Genomic DNA, 18,173 nt, shown 5'->3' on the forward strand with positions numbered 1-18,173 from the left:
TGGTATACACGGATTGGGGAGGAAAGGCAAATAAAAACAAAAATAAAACTGGAGTCCCAGCTACCAATTAGTATACACTGATCTTCCCTTGGTCAAATAATTGTGCAAAAATTGAATAAGAGTAGGATAAGGTTCTTTGTAGTAAAATTACCCGTCCACACGGTCTAGTCTTTGTAAGGATTGTTCCACGGGTGAGGTACAAGAGAAGACCTCTATGTTAAACTTACACCAAACAAAAATCAGGGATGAAGGCGAGTGGGAATTTCATATACTTTCCTTATTTTATATTTCATTGTCTGATACCTGTGACAAAATTGTTAGCTACCACTTGCCAGTCAATCCTGGAAATAGTCAAAACCTCTTGACAGCTGGCTCAATATTTAAATGGTTCATTTATTAAAAATTTAAACTATCTTGAACGTAAATAAGTAAGATGTTAAATCTTTAGGCATGACGACAATCTGGATTAAAAACATAAAGTTTACTAGAGCTCTGTTTACCACACCCTGCTATCGCAGACACCCTGCACAATATAATCATCACTTATCTGGTTGGTGTATAATATTATGGTAATTTCTGCACTGCCATCACAAACAAGAATGAACTTGTAAATCTTATACATCTTACTTTTAAGGTAACTTATTTTTTATTCTTTCTTGCTTCTCTTCTAATATTTGTATAAGTGTGCACTTGTAATGCTACTGTGACACTGTAATTTCCTTTGCGATCAGTGAAGTATCTATCTATCTAAACACTAAGCAGGGTCAAGCAGCATCTGTGGAAAGAGAACCACTTAACATTTTATCACAAATAGCCTTTATCAACCAAATATTTCTGGTGAATACAAGGCAGAGGTAATTTGCTGCTTAGATTATTCAGTGAATGGCTATAATGGAATCTTTGCATACTTTATACCTATAACTAAGGAGAATTTCAAGGAACGCTGGTATAAAAGCATCTTGGCAATTAAGGCAATGCAGTGCTTTCTTGTAGAGTGCTTATGAATATCCAATGTATAATGCAAATATCTGGTAAAACGTTTGCTTGATACTAAATGGATTTTTACTATAATTTCCTTCCCAGCTTTCACAGTGGGAAGTAAAAAGGAAAGTGCCTACAGAATAGAAGACATTTTAGAGTTCCCTCTTTTCAGATCCAAATAACCAGCATTTTACAGACATCAATAGAATGAGTCAAAATTGACAATTTTCTAGTAACAGACATTAAAAAAAAACACCACTTCCCAGGTTTAGTCTCATGTCCACAAAAATAAACAGAAAGTAACAAATCTTAGAAATTTGTATGGGAATTCTTTGCATGCAGCTGTTGGTAAGCAGTGGTTAATACCTGAAAATCAGGAGTAAAGTTTAGCCATGTGGAAACTCAGAACTTTTAGAATCTCCTTACTCTGCCTCCACCTACTGAAATGCAGCCTGGAAGTTTTATTCAGATTGCAGTAAATACCACTCAGGAGGGTATTTAATTCAGTCTCTTAAATAAGCAGAGACAGCCATAACTTTTCTTGATCTCAGTTGCTCTTTAATTAATAAATCAATACTCAATGATTGACAGCAGAGACCCCTCAAATGCATTACCTCTTGGGGAGCAGAATTCTTAGTCTGTAGACAAATAATTTTCTCCAATGGCATTTCCAAAACAAGAAGACAGAAAAGCATCAAAAAATTGGAATAATTTTAATGGTATAACATTTCAATCTGGCATTGTCTCACAAGCTGGAGTTTAAGCATTAAAATGGCCAACAGAATGTTAACTTTTTATCTTGAGTGCTGGAATTACAGCTGGTCCAAATGATTAGATTCCCTCTGGAATTGCATTATGTTCTGGACACCACATTTCAGGAATGAGATACTGATCCTGAAAAGGTACAGAGTAAATTAACCAGATCAGTTATTTTGAGTGGACTAGAATGTAAAGGCAAGGATGTAATGCTGAGGCTATATAAAACATTGGTCAGGCCACATGTGGAGTACTGTGAACAGCTTGAGGGCCCCTTATCTAAGGAAAGTTGTGCTAGTATTGGGGAAGCTCCACAAGAGATTTATGAGAATGTTTCCGGGAACAAAAGGGTTAACATATGATGAATATTTAATGTTTCTGGGTCGATACTTGCTGGAGTTTAAAGGATGAGGGAGGGGCATATCTCATTGAAACCTATCAAATACTGGAAGGCCTAGATGATGTATATGTTTCCTATAGTATGGGGAGTCTAGGATCAGAGGGCATAGGCTCAGAATAGAAGGGTGGCCATTTAGAAGAGAATAAGAGGAATTTCTTTAGCTGAAGGGTAGCGAATATGTGGAAGTCATTGACACAGGTGGCTGTGGAGGCCAAATCATTTGGTATATTTAAAATAGAGGTCGACAGTTTCTTGATTAGTGAGAGCATCAAAGACAATGAGAAGATGACAGGAGAATGGGGTTGAGAGGAATAGTAATTTAATCATGATGGAATGGTGGAGCAGACTCGATGGACTGAATTGCCTAATTCTGCTCCAGTGTCTTCTGGTCTGAATATTTGGACTCAAAGGGTGAAATTGACAACAGATTGCAGAGGTTTTTTTTTAGTATCCCTTTCAGTATTGAAGATTATTGGATAATTTCAGTGTTTGAGGTGTTTAAAGGATAAGATATGATGGGATAGATAAAAATTACTTTCTCAAGTGCAACATCCAGAGCATTGAAATGCAATCAAGATTAGGTCCAGAAGTTGAACAATGTCAGAAGTCACTTTGGAGCATACACAATGAAACAATATGGTGGAATATTAAAAATAGTAAGTGGAATTAAGAATTGGATCAACCATGGTCTGATCAAATGGTGGAATAAGTGAGAGAAGAAAAGTGGCTTCAAATAGACAAGATAGAATGGAATGAGAGATGAGAGTTAGAGAGAGAAGGCCAGATGTTGGCACTATCCCAACTTGTACCAATGCCTCCATTGCTAGAATGGCAAATTCACTGGAGACATAAAGAGACTACAGATGCTGGTTTCTGGAGCAAAAACAAACCATTGGAAGAACTTGGAAGGTCAGGCAGAATCTGTGGAGGGAAATGGGCAGTCAATCTTTCAGATCAAGACCCAGAAAAGCTGATGCCTAGTTTGTTTTTGGGCAAATGCAATGTCTAGATCATACCCAGATATCAGAAGAGTTACGGCTTGATACGTGTTCTGTGCTCAGCTAATTGATATCAGCCAGGAAAATGATGAGGACCAAGTTCATGACTATATGAAGAAATATCAGATTTAGATAAAAAGAACAACCATTGTTTATAGTTCAATATCTAGTCAGTAGTATCTCAGGTGAGGACTGTGATTAGACTTGGCTGCTAAAGCACTAGGATCAAATTTAACGCATCTTCACTGTAATAATATACTGACATCTGCTGTCAAGATGAAAAGGGGATAAGCTTAAAAAATTCAATTCAATGATAACAAAGTCCTCTTACTAATTATGTTGTAATCCTCAAGGAATTTGGAAATATATCAAGCCATACAACTCACCAGTCAGAACAATTAATTTCTCACTTTCTATTGCACTGAATCCCTTAATTGATTTCAACGTCAGTATTAAATCACTCTAAAAATATAAATTCAAAGAAATGGAACCTTATTATTGCAACCTGAACATATAATTTAACCCTTTAATCACTAGTACACCTCCAGGAAGTTTGTGCTGAAGGCCAATACACTGTATTTTTACAGAGGCTCTTCACTCAAAATTGAAAGGTACATTCCAGATCCTTCTTTCTCAATAACAATCACTTCAGGATAAACATGAAAACCCTTCCAAAATACTTCTGCGTTATTTCCAATGTGAGTAGTATTTAGGAATACCGCATTATCATCACACTGGAATACATACATTGAAAGATGTGTTATTGTTCAGGCAGTCAGATTCACATCACTAACTTCAAGAATTTCAAAACAATCTACACCATCAACTAAATTTGCAACTTATATCATTCTCTGGGTACTTTACATACTCATAAGCTCATTTTCCTTCAAACACCCATAAGTACTAATGAAAAAACTATCAAATTAATCAGAACTAAATATATTAAGTATCCTGCTCATAGTTTACCAATTTTCAAGATACCGAATGAAAACTTTTCAATTTTGTACAGAGGAATACAATAAACTGACAGAAACCAGAGATCTTAACTTTCACTTTTCGAAATTTCACATTTAGCTACCATCAGTAAAAGGAAGTTGACAGAATTCATTATCACAATACAGAATAAAACTGTATAATAAAAGCACAGTGCATCATAAATGTTCAAAGTTGAAACTAAATTATCAAAGTATATATGTGTCACCATATACAAACTTGGTTCCTTAAGAATGTTACAGTCTGTGGTGGTAATGGAGATAAGCTCCCACTATCTATTAAGTGCTCCCAATGGTGTGCACCTCAAATAACCTCTGATAACCAAATCCAGCTCCTGGCCTTCACACATGACTTAGATACTAAGCCTGGCGGAACCATTTCTGCCGTCAGAAGGGTCAAAGGCAGGCTACTGGCACCTTAAAAACTGTCGCTTTGGGCAGATGGGGTTCATCGACTATGGTTAATGAAAACGCTGATCTCAAACCTCCACTGCCTTGCAGCTACACGCACTCATGGGGAAGGCTTCAGGGAAACCCTGAGGAAAAAAATCTGGAGATTGAGTCCCTAAGGCAGTCCTACATCAAGTTCAACACTGACTGTTAACTCCTGCAAAGACGCTGGTGCCAAACTGTATCAGTCTCTGCCGTTCCTTTGGGTTCATCAGATGCGTGGAGCGGGGGAGCTTGCTGCATGGGCCAACAGCTTGCTCTCTACATTGTACTGCCCTGGCTGGCATTTCCAGACAGTTAGGATGCAATATCCATGGTCAACCCTGACCAATAGAGGCCTCCAAAACCAACCATGAGATTTATTTTCTTGTGGGTATACTCAATAAATCCAATAACTGCAACAGAATCAATGAAAGAACACACCGACAGGTCAGCCAACCAGTGAGCAAAAGACAAACTGCAAATACAAAGAGAAAAAGGATGGAGAGATAACAGATACCGAAAGCATGACATGAAGATTCCTTCAAAGTGTGTCAATAGGTTGTGCGGACAGTTCAGTAGTGGGGTAAGTGAAGATGAGTGAATTTATCCACTTTGGTTCAGGAGCCTGATGGCTGAAGGGTAATAATTGTTCCTGAACCTGGTGGTGAGAGTCCCGAGGCTCTTGTATCTTCTTCCTGAGGGCAACCATGAAAAGAAAGCATGACCTGTGTGGTGGGTCCCCTGGTGATAGATTCTCCTTTCCTGTAACACGCTCCATGTAGATGTGCTCAATGGTGGGGAGGGTTTTACCCATGATGGACTGGGCCATAACCACTACTTTTTGCTGGATCTTCCATTCAAGGGCATTGCTGTAACCATATCAGTCTGTGATGCAGCCAGTCAATATGCTCTACACAACAGATGTATAGAAATTAATCAAAGTTATAGGTGTCATGCCAAATATTCGCAAACTCCTAAGGGAGCAGAGGCACTGTTGTGCTTTCTTCATAATTGCATTTACATGCTGGGCCCATAACAGTCCCTCTGAAATGATAACACCAAGTAATTTTAAGTTGCTGATTCTCTCCACCTTTGATCCCACAATGAGGACTGGCTCAAGGACCTGTGGTTTCCTCTTCCTGAAGCCAATAATCAGCTCCTTAGTCTTGCTGACATTGAGTAAGAGGCTGTTGTTGTGGCACCACTCAGCTAGATTTACAATCTCCCTCCTATAGCTGATTTATCACCATCATTGATTCGGCCTATAACAGTGGTGCCCTCAGCAAACTTAAATATGGCACTGGAGCTGTGCTTAACCACTGAGCCATAAGTGTAAAACAAGTAGAGCAGGGGGTCAGTTTGTTCCACACAGCCTGTGGTTCACCTGTGCAGATGGAGATTGTGGGGGAAATGTTACCGATCCAAACTGACTCTGGTCTGCAATGAGTAAATCAAGGATCCAATTGCATAAGGAGGTATTGAGCTCTAGGTCTGGCAGTTTTTTGATTAGTTTAAGCGGGTGATAATATTGAATGCCAAGCTGTAGTCAATAAAGATCATCCTGATGTATGCATCTTTGCTGTCCAGATGTTCCAGGGTTGAATGAAGAGTCAATGAAGTTGCATCTGCTGTGGACCTGTTGTGCCAGGAGGCAAACTGGAGTGGATCCAAGTTGCTTCTCAGGCAGGAGTTGATGTGTTTCATCACCACCCTGCCAAACACTTCATCACAGTGGATATAGGTGCTCCTGGATGATAGTCATTGAGGCAGGTTGCCACATTCTTCTTAGGCTCCAGTATAAATGAAGCCTGCTTAAAGCAGGTGGGTACCTCAGACTGCCAAAGCAAGAAGTTAAAGATCTCAGTGAACACTCCAGCCAGATGATCAACACAGGTCTTTAGTACTGAGCCCGGTACCCCATCTGGGCCGGATGGTTTCCATGGGTTCAAGCTCCTGAAGGATGCTCTCACATCAACTTCAGAGACTGAAATCACAGGATTGTCGGAGGCCATGGGAGTTCGTGATCGTTCCTCTATGTTCAGATGGTTAAAGCGAGCATAGAAGGCACTGAGCTCAACTGGATGTACAGCACTGTTGTTTGATTTCATTTTGTAAAAGATGATAACATTCAAACCCTGACACAGCTGTCAAGCATCCTTCATAGATTCAAGTTTAGTCCGGTATTGCCACTTCATCCATCAGATGACTTTCCAGAGATTGTACCTCGGCCTCTTGTAACTTTGTTGGTCACCAAACATGAATGCCTCTGATCTGGCCCTCAGCAGATTGCAGATCTTATGGTTCATCCAAGGCTTCAGGTTGGGAAAGATACAAAATGATTTTGTGTGTGGGGGGGGGGGGGGGCGCACTTGTCTACAACTGTTTTTTTTTATAAACTCTCTGACAACCATGGTGTAGTCATTCAGATCCACAGACGAGTCCTTGAACACAGCTCACAGACCTCCAACTTAAAGCAATCCTGCAGCCACTCCTCTGCCTCCCACAACCACCTCTTTGTTGGCCTAATCTCTGGAGTCTTCCACTTCAGCATCTTCCTGTATCCAGCTAGAAGGACAGCCAAGGGATCAGATTCCCGAAGGGCGGTCTGGGCATGGAATGGTAGGCATTCCTTACTTTAGTATAGCAGTGGTCTAGTGTGTTGTGATCTCTGGTGCTACAGGTTATATGCTGATGGTAATTGGTAAATGCCAAATAAATCACCATGTAGCAACTGACAATGAATAGCACTCTTAAGTGTAAATTAAGCTACATGATGTATTTTCTATTGCTTTTGGTTGCAGTTTTGCAGAACAGCCTATCCACCAAAATACTGAATGCAAGATCCATCACAATTTAGTAGAAAGGCTCCAGAATTCAGCAGAACATTCAACAGCTGTGTAAAAAAAAACTGAGTACTACATTTGGGAAACCCACACAATCATAATGAAGTATAAAATCTAACACAACTAAAACCTAACCCAGTGCTAAATAAACTCAAACTATTTCAATGCAGTATAAACGCAAGAACATAAAACACAAAGGACCACAGAATACAACATAATACACAAAATCCAATGCACTACAGCTGAAATATTCAACATATTAGAAAGCACTACATAGAAAAAGCACCCTGAGAAAAACAATATAATATCATAAACATAAAAATTATTAAAAGATGGCCAGGTTCTCTCAGCTCAACAGACAATTAAGAAATCTGCATTTCACCAGTTGCTTAAGTTGAGCCTCTCAGAGCAAACTCAAATTCTTTTTCTTTGTTGTCTACAATGGAGAATGCCAAACCATCACTAAAATGCTACAAACTGCATTACTGATATCCTAAGCTGCTACATTCCTGGCGAATTCCCCATGGCCTTGAGAACTGGAATCACTGAATTCCCTGTAGTATTTGACTGCCCAGGTCTGTATTTACTCTCAAAACCATGAATTCCATCCTTAACCAGATATTCATCCAGCTTCTTTTTAATATTTAGCATTTGCTGTTTTTGATCAGTTTGTTCCACACTACTGCATCTGAATTGCTGTGTGAAAAAGTCGGTCTAATGCCTAGATTCACTTCAGAATTTTGTATTTCTGTCCTCGTTCTGTAATCACAATTTAAATTAAATTAACCCAATTACATCATTATGCCTTTCAGCATTTTCAAATGATCTGCTGTGTTGTAGGAAAAGAAATTTCAGGAGGAAAAATAAAGTCAGTATTGACCCACCCTTGAATTCCTCCCACCCATCCCATCATCTCTCAGCAAAATCAACTGCACCAGTTATCACTCAGAACTTTGGCTCTCCAAGCTCAGGGGGTGTTTAGACAAAAGTGGTTGCCAAGATGTTGTCTTGCGATCAGCTGCATTGATTACAGCTGAACAGATCCCACTTACTGCATTTCCCATGGGTCACTGAGAAACATTCCTTGAAATCTCAGAGAGCAACTCCATTCTGCTGCTGTTGTACCATAAAAAAACAGTTTTGTATGACCAGTTTACTGCTGATTGCTACAACTCATGGGGTTACCTGTTCTGAATGAAAGCCATTGAACCACCACCAAATCTGTCAAGCAATGTATCAAATTATGGTACCCTTCCTTGCTTTTGTTTGGCAGATAAATCAAATTGCAATCAATGTTATACTTCAGCTAGTCTGACATTATTCATTTCTTTGTTTCAGGACGTACCTGAAGCCAGAGGTCGGATCCATTCTTTGCTATTGAGGTCAAGCCGCCAGAGGTCATTGAACGCTGCATTACAACTGCTTTGAGTGCAACCCCCAAAGACGTACATAGACTGGTTGGCATCATAGTAACAAGCACCTAGAATTAAATACGCAAAAGAATTTAACCTCAGTTCGGTGTGCAAAAGCTGGGGACAGGGAGGAAGAGTAGAAATAATTCACCTGAAGTATATCCAAGCTGTTATACTGTCTTAATTATATTCTATTGCTATACTGAATTTCAGTATATACGACTCCAAAGATACAAAGCTGTACAGAGATAGAAATGTGTTTACTGTTAATGCTAAGCTCAAGCTTATAATAAAATGCAATATTTAAAATTACAAGCTTGCACACACCAATGTCTGCCTTTATAAATTCCATTGTTCATAATGAGAGCAGATGATCACAATAATCTGCCTCATATTATCAATGCCAGGAATTCTGAAATTCTACCATTGTAGAAGGATGTAAATATAGCACAAAATATACAAAAACATTTCTCATTACAACATGAAAAAGGACAAAAAGAACAAAACGTAGGACTTTAAAGTAAGGATACATTTGTAAACACTTTGATTCAATTACCCATCACGCAAAATAAAAATGGAAAATGCTGAAAACACTCAGTGAATTAGGCAGCACAAAGTGGAAAGGGAAGCAAAGTTAATGTCTCACGCCTTTGACCTGCTGAATGGTTCCAGGGCTTGTTTCCAACATCAGCAATGTTTTTTTTAATCATCAGTAACCATCATTCAACCCGGCTTCACTTAAAGGTTAACCTAGATTATGATTCACTATATGCAATTTTGCATTTGAAAATAGCTATAAAATGCCAAATACTCTCATGCTTCAAACAGATTATTTCCAACACACAAGATTCCAAAACCAAGTTTATGTTGAGAAAAAGTACACACAAAATATACAAAAATCGCCACAAAAAGAGCAGGACTTCCACTTCTTGTTTTATATCAGAAAACGAGGACACAAGCACTTCACACTTAAGCACATGCTGTGGGAAAATAATGCAAGCAATTAAATACAGGTGTGTCACCTGCAGGAAAAACACCAATATTCATAGAAAATTTGTTCTGCATACTGGAAATCAGAAATAAAAACAGAACACAATGGGAACATGCCAGATCAAACTGTATCTGCAAAAAGAAATATAACGTTCAAATTTCAGGTCGGTGATCTTTCACAATTCTGACAGGTCATCGATATGAACTGCCAATTTCTTCCTTCTCTCCTTGCTGCTAAGTATTGGCCATCCCCAGGTAATAAACAGGATACATCTCGACAGGCAAGGGAGTGGGTGGGATGGCATAGAAATTAATGTACAAAAGTCCATTTGACTTTACTAATATTATGAGAACTCATTTGTGTCGATAATTTGGGCATTCATAACCTCAGGACAGCCTGCACTAGGGAAGATGGTTCAGCAAAGATCAATGTCATCCAAAGATTGCAGCAGTCAACATAAATTTAAAAGGTGATCAAACCATGTCTGAAGTATTGGAAATTATTGATTGAGCTGGAAAATAAAGAGGCTAAGTAAGGTCACTGTACTGAATGTGATCTTCTGAATATATCCTATGGTAAGTGTCATTAAAAGAAAGCTGAAGCCGTTCAGTTGAAAAGATAAGTTGACTAGCAGGCCAAAAATTAATGGATAATCACAGGAATCTGCACTGGATTTTTACCACATTATTTGTTCATGAACAATAATAGAGTTTACAAGTGAAGTAAAGAGGATGATGATGATATGAAGCTAGGGGTTAAATGACAATCATGAGGAAGAGGAATTTAATAGTATAAATAGAGCCCAAGCATGAAGAACATGAACATGGTGTTCCCCAAGTGTAGGACTCGTGCATTCTGTGCTGTGCATTTATTAAGTGTATTACGGTAATTAGTAATGTAAGTGGGGGCGTGATCGAGGCAAAGGGAAAACACTTTGTATTCATACTTATTTTGCCTCAGTCTGTAGCTTGGAGTCAGCAGAGGTCACTTCTTTGCTGACTACTGAGATAAGGCTCAATAATGTTTAATTGTATATTTACTAATTACTAAATTAGAAAGAAGAAACGTTTCAAAGACTGCCTCAAAGTGTCCCTCAAAGACCTCAACATCAATCCCAGTAGCTGGGAATCGCTTGCTCTGGACCGCCTAACCTGGTGGAGCAGCACCACTAAAGGAGCCTATGCAGCAGAAATCAGAGGCACCGCAGAGGCTCAGAGGAAACGCGCCGAGCGCAAGGCTTGAGCTACCTCCACTTCCACTGCAGCACCTACCCTCGTGTCCCACATGTGGGTGAGCTTTCAGGGCCCGGATTGACCTCACCAGTCACCTCCGGACCCACAGTCACAAACCCTCCACCTGACAGAAGTCATGGTCATCTTCAACACCGATGGACGAACAACAATTACTAATACAGAATCAAAATAGGGAACTTGACTCTTTGGAGCAATGAGTGGAGCTGTGGGTGTGTCATGCAAGTATAACAAGTCTGGATGGTCGCAGATAGGAGGCAACTCTTTAGTTTCATTTTAAATCAATTTTTGAGACACTACACCAAGTACAAACATCAGTCAAGGAATGATAAGTTCCAAATACAAGTCACAATCAATAAACTATTACAAAACAGAAAAGAACTTGAAAATATTTCCTAATTGCAGCAAGACAACCTATGACAAGGCAGCACATTGTAAACAGATAGACTTAAGCAGCTCTCAAGGCTCAGGCATCTTTGCCTTTTCCAGCTTCCCTGTTTCATTGAAACATAGTACAGAACACAGTACAGGCCCATGATGTTGTGCTGACTTTTTAACCCTATGAGATCAATCTAACCCTTCTCTTCCACATAACCCTTCATTTTTCTATCATCCATGTGCATGAGGTGTATAGGAGTTACTTATATGTCCCTAATGAATCAACCTCTACACACACCCCCTACTATGAGTTTTTAAAAAAACTTTGCTCTGATATCAACCCCTATACTTTCCTTCAATCACTTTAAAATTATGCCCCCTTGTATTAGCCATTTCCACTCTGGGAAAAAGCCTTTGGCTATCCATTTGATCATCTTGTACACCTTTATCAAGTCACTGTGCATTCTCCTTCACTCCCGAGAAAAGCCTTAGCTCGCTCAATCATTACTAAGACATGCTCTCTAATCCAGGTAGCGTCCTGGTAAATCACCTCTGCACCCTCTATAAAGCTTCCACATGCCTTCTATAATGAGGCAGCCAACACAGTATTCCAAGTGTGGTTTAATCAGGATTTAATAGAGCTGCTACATTACCTCATGGCTCTTGAACTCAATCCCCTGACTAACAAAGGCCAACACACCAAATGCCTCAACCGCCTTATCAATTGGCATGGCAACTTTAAGGGATCTATGGACGAGGACCCCCGAGATCCCTCTATTCCTCCACACTGCTAAGAATCCTACCATTAACCCTGTACTCTGCCTTCAAATTCAACCTTCCAAAGTGAATTACTTCACAGTTTTCTGGGTTTTTAAGTGATGTCTTACATTGGGAAAATATTGAAATAGTTCAGGACTACTGCAAAACATTATCACTGATGCTCAAATGATGTAAAAGAATTGTTTGAACATAGCAAATTCTTTAAAAACTTCAATAGAGTTAGAAGTTTTCAGACATCTACTAAATAAACCTGTCAGGAATAAAATTGATTTAAAAACCACAAAAATATGGTTAGAGCCTATATTCCATTTGCTGCAAATAGAAGAAAATAAAATCCTGTCTACAGAGACCTCAAATTTCATCTTGTGCCTCTACTTCTCCGTAGGCACTAACGTTCAATGAAGATCAGAATTGATTTCCTTCCAATATCTCTCACCCAACAACAATCATTTTCAACTCTGTGATCTCAGGATATGCATACCAGTCAAACTTCAATGCTGCTTTAGTAAAAGTCCAACTCCCAGCACAAGCAACTTGATGGGAATCATAACCTGAGTTTTCCTCTCCTTGACTCTGGGTTACTAAGGCCTGTTGTGCTCCAAAGTTTAGTTTGATTGAGATCAGCTAAAACAGCACATTCTAAGAATGAAACTAAGAATTAAAGAACTTACAGAAAAAAGGCAATTCTATTGTCCATGATTCAGATGTTAATATCTTGTTCAACCAGCAGCTTAAAACTTCAAGTCTTATTTCAGAGACTTGTAGACAAAAATCTAGGCTGACACTACGTCAGTCAGCCTTTTGGTTGAGATTTTAAATCTCCCCATCTGCCCTGTCAGGTAGACAGGTTTTATCTGAAGAGGAATAGAGGAAAGGACAGATAGATTGCTGACATCATGCTTTTGAAAAATTACAATAGATATTAGGGGTTACCATCTGCTGAAATCCAAGGTCAAGAATTAAAACCCCGGAACAATCCCAGCAGTAGTTTGCACTTTTAGGACATTAGAGGAAAAATGTAGGGATAAAAAAATGAAGGATACAATTGCTCCTCAAAAATCTTTGATAACATAAGGAATATGTTAAACATGTATGTAGATCCTGGAAATACAAAGCAACACACACACTAAATGCTGGAGGAACGCAGCATGTCAGACAGCAATGTCAACCATCTATTCATTTCTATATATGCTGCCTGACCTGCTGAGTTTCTCCAGCATTTTGTGTTTTTGTGTGTGTTGCTAAGGAATATGCTGTCTGCAGGTCAAAAGACAGCAGACGATGCCAAGCAAGATTAATCATTCATTCCAATGACACATTTGCAAAAACTGCATCCAAGTGAAAATTCACACATATGAGCACAATCGTGCAGGTTTGCTGCCTATGCATAACAAATTGAAGATGTAACTCTTGAGGATCAAAAACATCAATACAATCACTGCTTTAATAAATATCATCCACCCAGGCTAAAGCAATGACATCATGAAATTCCACTTACTGTGCGAAAAGCGCTGGGTAATTGGAGTCCCAGGATATGGATAGGTTCGGCTCTCCCATTGAATATATCCTCCCTGAACAGCTTTTATAAAACCATGATAACACTGGTGAGCCACACCTGAAGTGAAAGAGATACAGAAGTTTAGTAGCTTAATTTATATACCTGGTAACAAATCTATTTACAATCTATTTACCGGTACCCTGATTCCCGTGAGAAGTTCATTTTCAACTACCCACAAAGCCTGAGAACTGTTAGCAGGTTGTGAAAATGTATATTACATAGCAATATTCTTTTTGATTCTGAAGATGCAACTAGAACTTTGAATACAAGAGTTAGGAAATCTAATGAACTGCAAAGTTAGCTACAAGAAAAAGCCACCAAACTGAATAGTATAAATGGATTGACAATGGTCCTTTCCATTTAGTACTTCTACAGTCTTACAACACATCTCTACTCTGATGCCTAGCCCCTTTAGTACTTCACTCTCCTTCTACAGCTGTGATGGAAGGACACTGATAAAAGATGTGCTGGCAAGAATATCTGCATGAAATTACAATGTAAGCAGATGAAGGCCAACAACCATGCAGGTGTTTCCAACTCTCCTTCCCTTTTGACCATAAAATTCCATCGAGGCAGCACAGCTCCAAACCACAGCAATAGACCAGAAACTTTGCAACACCATCATAGCCCAGGAACTCATGACATCTCAACATTGCTCTTGCTGGCCAAAGAAGGCTAGCAAAAAGAACAAGGTGGAGAATACATCAATTGCCAATGCAAATTGGAAGATGAATGTGGTTTCAAGAGCAAGCTAGTTTGGTACCCAATTGACCAATAAATGCTCACTCATCACAGAATCATCCAGCTACCTACATGTGCCTAATATAGCAAGGACAATTCTACTCCAGCAATATCTGACACTATTTGATTGGGGAGATGTGCTCAATTTCACTAAATACTTTCAGATTTAGTGCCAGTGCTGGAATGGACATAGCCTTTTTGAAAAGTACAATTGGAAGGGAAATAGAGAAAGCTAACTCCACTGAAGTCTGCCCTGCATAAATGCTTAAAGCTAACAATTCACAACACACCACTCTGTCAGTGAGACAAGTAAAATAATTCATGGCAACATCCTTGCCCCAGGCATCAGCGCCTGTTAGAATGTGTTAATGTACTAGCAAGGAACAACATAGACATCTACATTACTTTTACCATGACAACTGTAGATGACTATCAGAGCGATCACAGGCTGATCCAATCTTACATCAGTGTTAGTCGGGTCCCAAAACAAGAATACCAATTGAAATGCTGCTAAAGAAAAATCAACATCAAAAGACAAAGAAATGGCAAAGAAATCAAATAGCCAACATGAGTACAATAGTTTCATTGTACTGATCTGCCCTCAAGTCCATCATAATTAGCACCCTTGAAGAAATGCACAGAGGCTGGCTTGATATCATGAACCAAGAAGCTAATATATCTTAAGCACAAGGCATTTTGACACTATGAGAGCTTAAGGGGTAAAAGAAAGAGTGCAGAGTGTCCACCAAGTAACCTACCCATGGATTCTAATCCAACGTGGCCCAAACATCAAAAGGCAGGACAGAGAAGACCTCATCAAGAATAGAAAGGCAGTGCCCGCTGGAAGCAGCACTTCATAGATCTCCAAAACCAAGACATGCACCTAACCTCACTCACACTATTGTGTCAGCATAAGTCCATCCAAACATGGTCAACAATGTCTCTGGAGTACAAAAAAAGTTACTAAAGTCAAAAGCATATGGGCACCTGGACCCCTCAGTTAATGGTAGGGGTCCATTAAAAAAAACACATTAGGAGACCCTGAAGAACAAATTTAAGACCCACTTGAGAAGAAACAAGCATGCTAGTGGACATCAGAGATGCTATAATCGTGACCATTTTTCCAAGTTAAGAAATATCCAATTCTTGCAATTAGTCATCTCAAGAATCCTTCCCAGCTACTTCCTCCCAGTGACCGAAGAGCTGCAACGCTGATTCTGCCTAGCAAAATGCATATTGGGTATAATTTTCATTACTTTACAAATCCTGGATTATAAAGGAGGGAGAACATTCCACTAGAGACTTCTTATGACTTCAAAAAAAAATTCAAAACACAGAAGAGATTATGGAAGATTCTTCTCAAATTTAGCTTAGAAATTCATCAGCATCCTCTATCTGCTACATGCCAACTGTGAGCATCAAAGACATCACAGTGCAGCTCAGGTTTAAGAAAAGCTGGATCACTGCAATTATATATCAATCTTCCTTTCTGCAAACTTTAACAGCATGCTCCTCACCATAGTCATCTACTGGACAAGTGGCAAACTGATCGAACTTCACTGCCTTTACTCCAGAACAAAGTCTAACCTCAGTGCTATTTACAGTATATATACATATTGAGCAAAAGTCTTAGACAACCTTACTTTTTAATATAAATTGTTTAAATGTTTCTTTTGCAGTAGTGTGTCATTAGAAAAGAAATTTTAGATTTTCATTCATGTTACAGAGAAATTTTTACATTTCATTAAAGTAAGTTACATATTTAGTAATAGACCACTTTTCAAATAGCAACGTGATTACTTTCTAGGTATATAGCCCAGTTTATGATTAAACAAAGATAACAACTAGGTGCTAATGATCAATGACATAAAGAGTTGAATGAACTAAACAGATTAACTGAACAGAAATGGGTATAGAAATAATTAAACAAGGCAAAGGACAATCAAATTAAAAGGTGAGGGTGTGGCAGATGTGTCAGTTTAATCTGCAAATCATCAATTCTTACACCATGGCAAAAGTTAGCACAGCAACAAGACACAAGGTGGTCATCCTGCATCAAGCAAGATCTCTCCCAAGTAGACATGAGTTTCAAGATGTTTTGTCCAAGCTCTTCTGAAGCAGCACAATGAAACGGGCAGGGTTAAAGACCAGAAACACAGTGGTCAGCCGCAGAAACTGAGTGCAGCAGACAAGTGACACATCAAACTGACGTCCCTTCTAAATCGGAACAAGTCTAGCACTGCGATCAGCTCTGAACTCACAGAACCTCTGGTACCCAATTACACCCCTCCACAGTCCAGGGAAGTCTTGTCAGAAGTGGTTTTCATGGAAGAGTTGCTGCCAAAAAGCCATTCCTCTAAAATGGAAGCAAAGCCAAGAGACTCAACAAAAACCCACTGGAGTGGTGAACAATGAATGACAGCAAAGTGCTCTGGATTGACGACAGTCAAAATTTGTCCTTAGAAAAACCAGAGAGTGCTACATGGATGAGTATCTGCAGCCAAAAGTGAAGCACGGCCGAGGTTCCCTACAGGTTTGGAGCTCCATTTCTGCAAATGGAGTTGGTGATCTGGTCAGAATTAGTGGAATCCCCAATATTGAAAAGTGCAAGCAGATTCACATCCATCATGCAACAGACCCAACATTCTTAAAAAAGGAGGGAGAGAAAAACTGGGGAATTATAGACCAGTTAGCCTGACATCGGTGGTGGGGAAAATGCTAGAGTCGGTTATCAAAGATGTGATAACAGCACATTTGGAAAGAGGTGAAATCATCGGACAAAGTCAGCATGGATTTGTGAAAGATAAATCATGTCTGACGAATCTTATAGAATTTTTTGAAGATGTAACTAGTAGAGTGGATAGGGGAGAGCCAGTGAATGTGGTATATTTAGATTTTTAAAAGGCTTTTGACAAGGTCCCACACAGGAGATTAGTGTGCAAACTTAAAGCACATGGTATTGGGGGTATGGTATTGATGTGGATAGAGAATTGGTTGGCAGACAGGAAGCAAAGAGTGGGAGTAAACAGGACCTTTTCAGAATGGTAGGCAGTGACTAGTGGGGTACCGCAAGGCTCAGTATATATTAATGATTATATATACTAATATATACAATATATATACAATATATATACAATATATACAATATATATTAATGATTTAGACGAGGGAATTAAATGCAGCATCTTCAAGTTTGCGGATGACACGAAGCTGGGCGGCGGTGTTAGCTGTGAGGAGGATGCTAAGAGGATGCAGGGTGACTTGGATAGGTTAGGTGAGTGGGCAAATTCATGGCAGATGCAATTTAATGTGGATAAATGTGAGGTTATCCACTTTGGTTGCAAGAACAGGAAAACAGATTATTATCTGAACAGTGGCCGATTAGGAAAAGAGGAGGTGCAAAGAGACCTAGGTGTCATTGTACACCAGTCATTGAAGGTGGGCATGCAGGTACAGCAGGCGGTGAAAAAGGCAAATGGTATGTTGGCATTCATAGCAAAAAGATTTGCGTACAGGAGCAGGGAGGTTCTACTGCAGTTGTACAAGGCCTTGGTGAGACCACACCTAGAATATTGTGTGCAGTTTTGGTCCCCTAATCTGAGGAAAGACATTCTTGCCATAGAGGGAGTACAGAGAAGGTTCACCAGATTGATTCCTGGGA

The 18,173-nt window shown here is 39.3% G+C and overlaps 1 protein-coding gene across 2 annotated transcripts in view; it reads right to left on the reverse strand.

The window, feature by feature from the left end:
- The window catches only part of fbxo42 (F-box protein 42), a 51,053-nt gene that overhangs the window by 22,355 nt on the left and 10,525 nt on the right, over nt 1–18,173 (reverse strand). For both annotated transcript variants that reach the window (XM_073031863.1, XM_073031862.1), the window contains exons 3-4: nt 13,712–13,828; nt 8,748–8,882 (exon numbers count right to left, since the gene is read on the reverse strand). In XM_073031863.1, the coding sequence (XP_072887964.1) occupies nt 8,748–8,882; nt 13,712–13,828 (252 nt within the window). The remainder of the gene's footprint in view (nt 1–8,747; nt 8,883–13,711; nt 13,829–18,173) is intronic.

Source organism: Hemitrygon akajei, chromosome 29, assembly GCF_048418815.1.
Source record: "Hemitrygon akajei chromosome 29, sHemAka1.3, whole genome shotgun sequence".
NCBI classification, from domain to species: Eukaryota; Metazoa; Chordata; class Chondrichthyes; order Myliobatiformes; family Dasyatidae; genus Hemitrygon; species Hemitrygon akajei.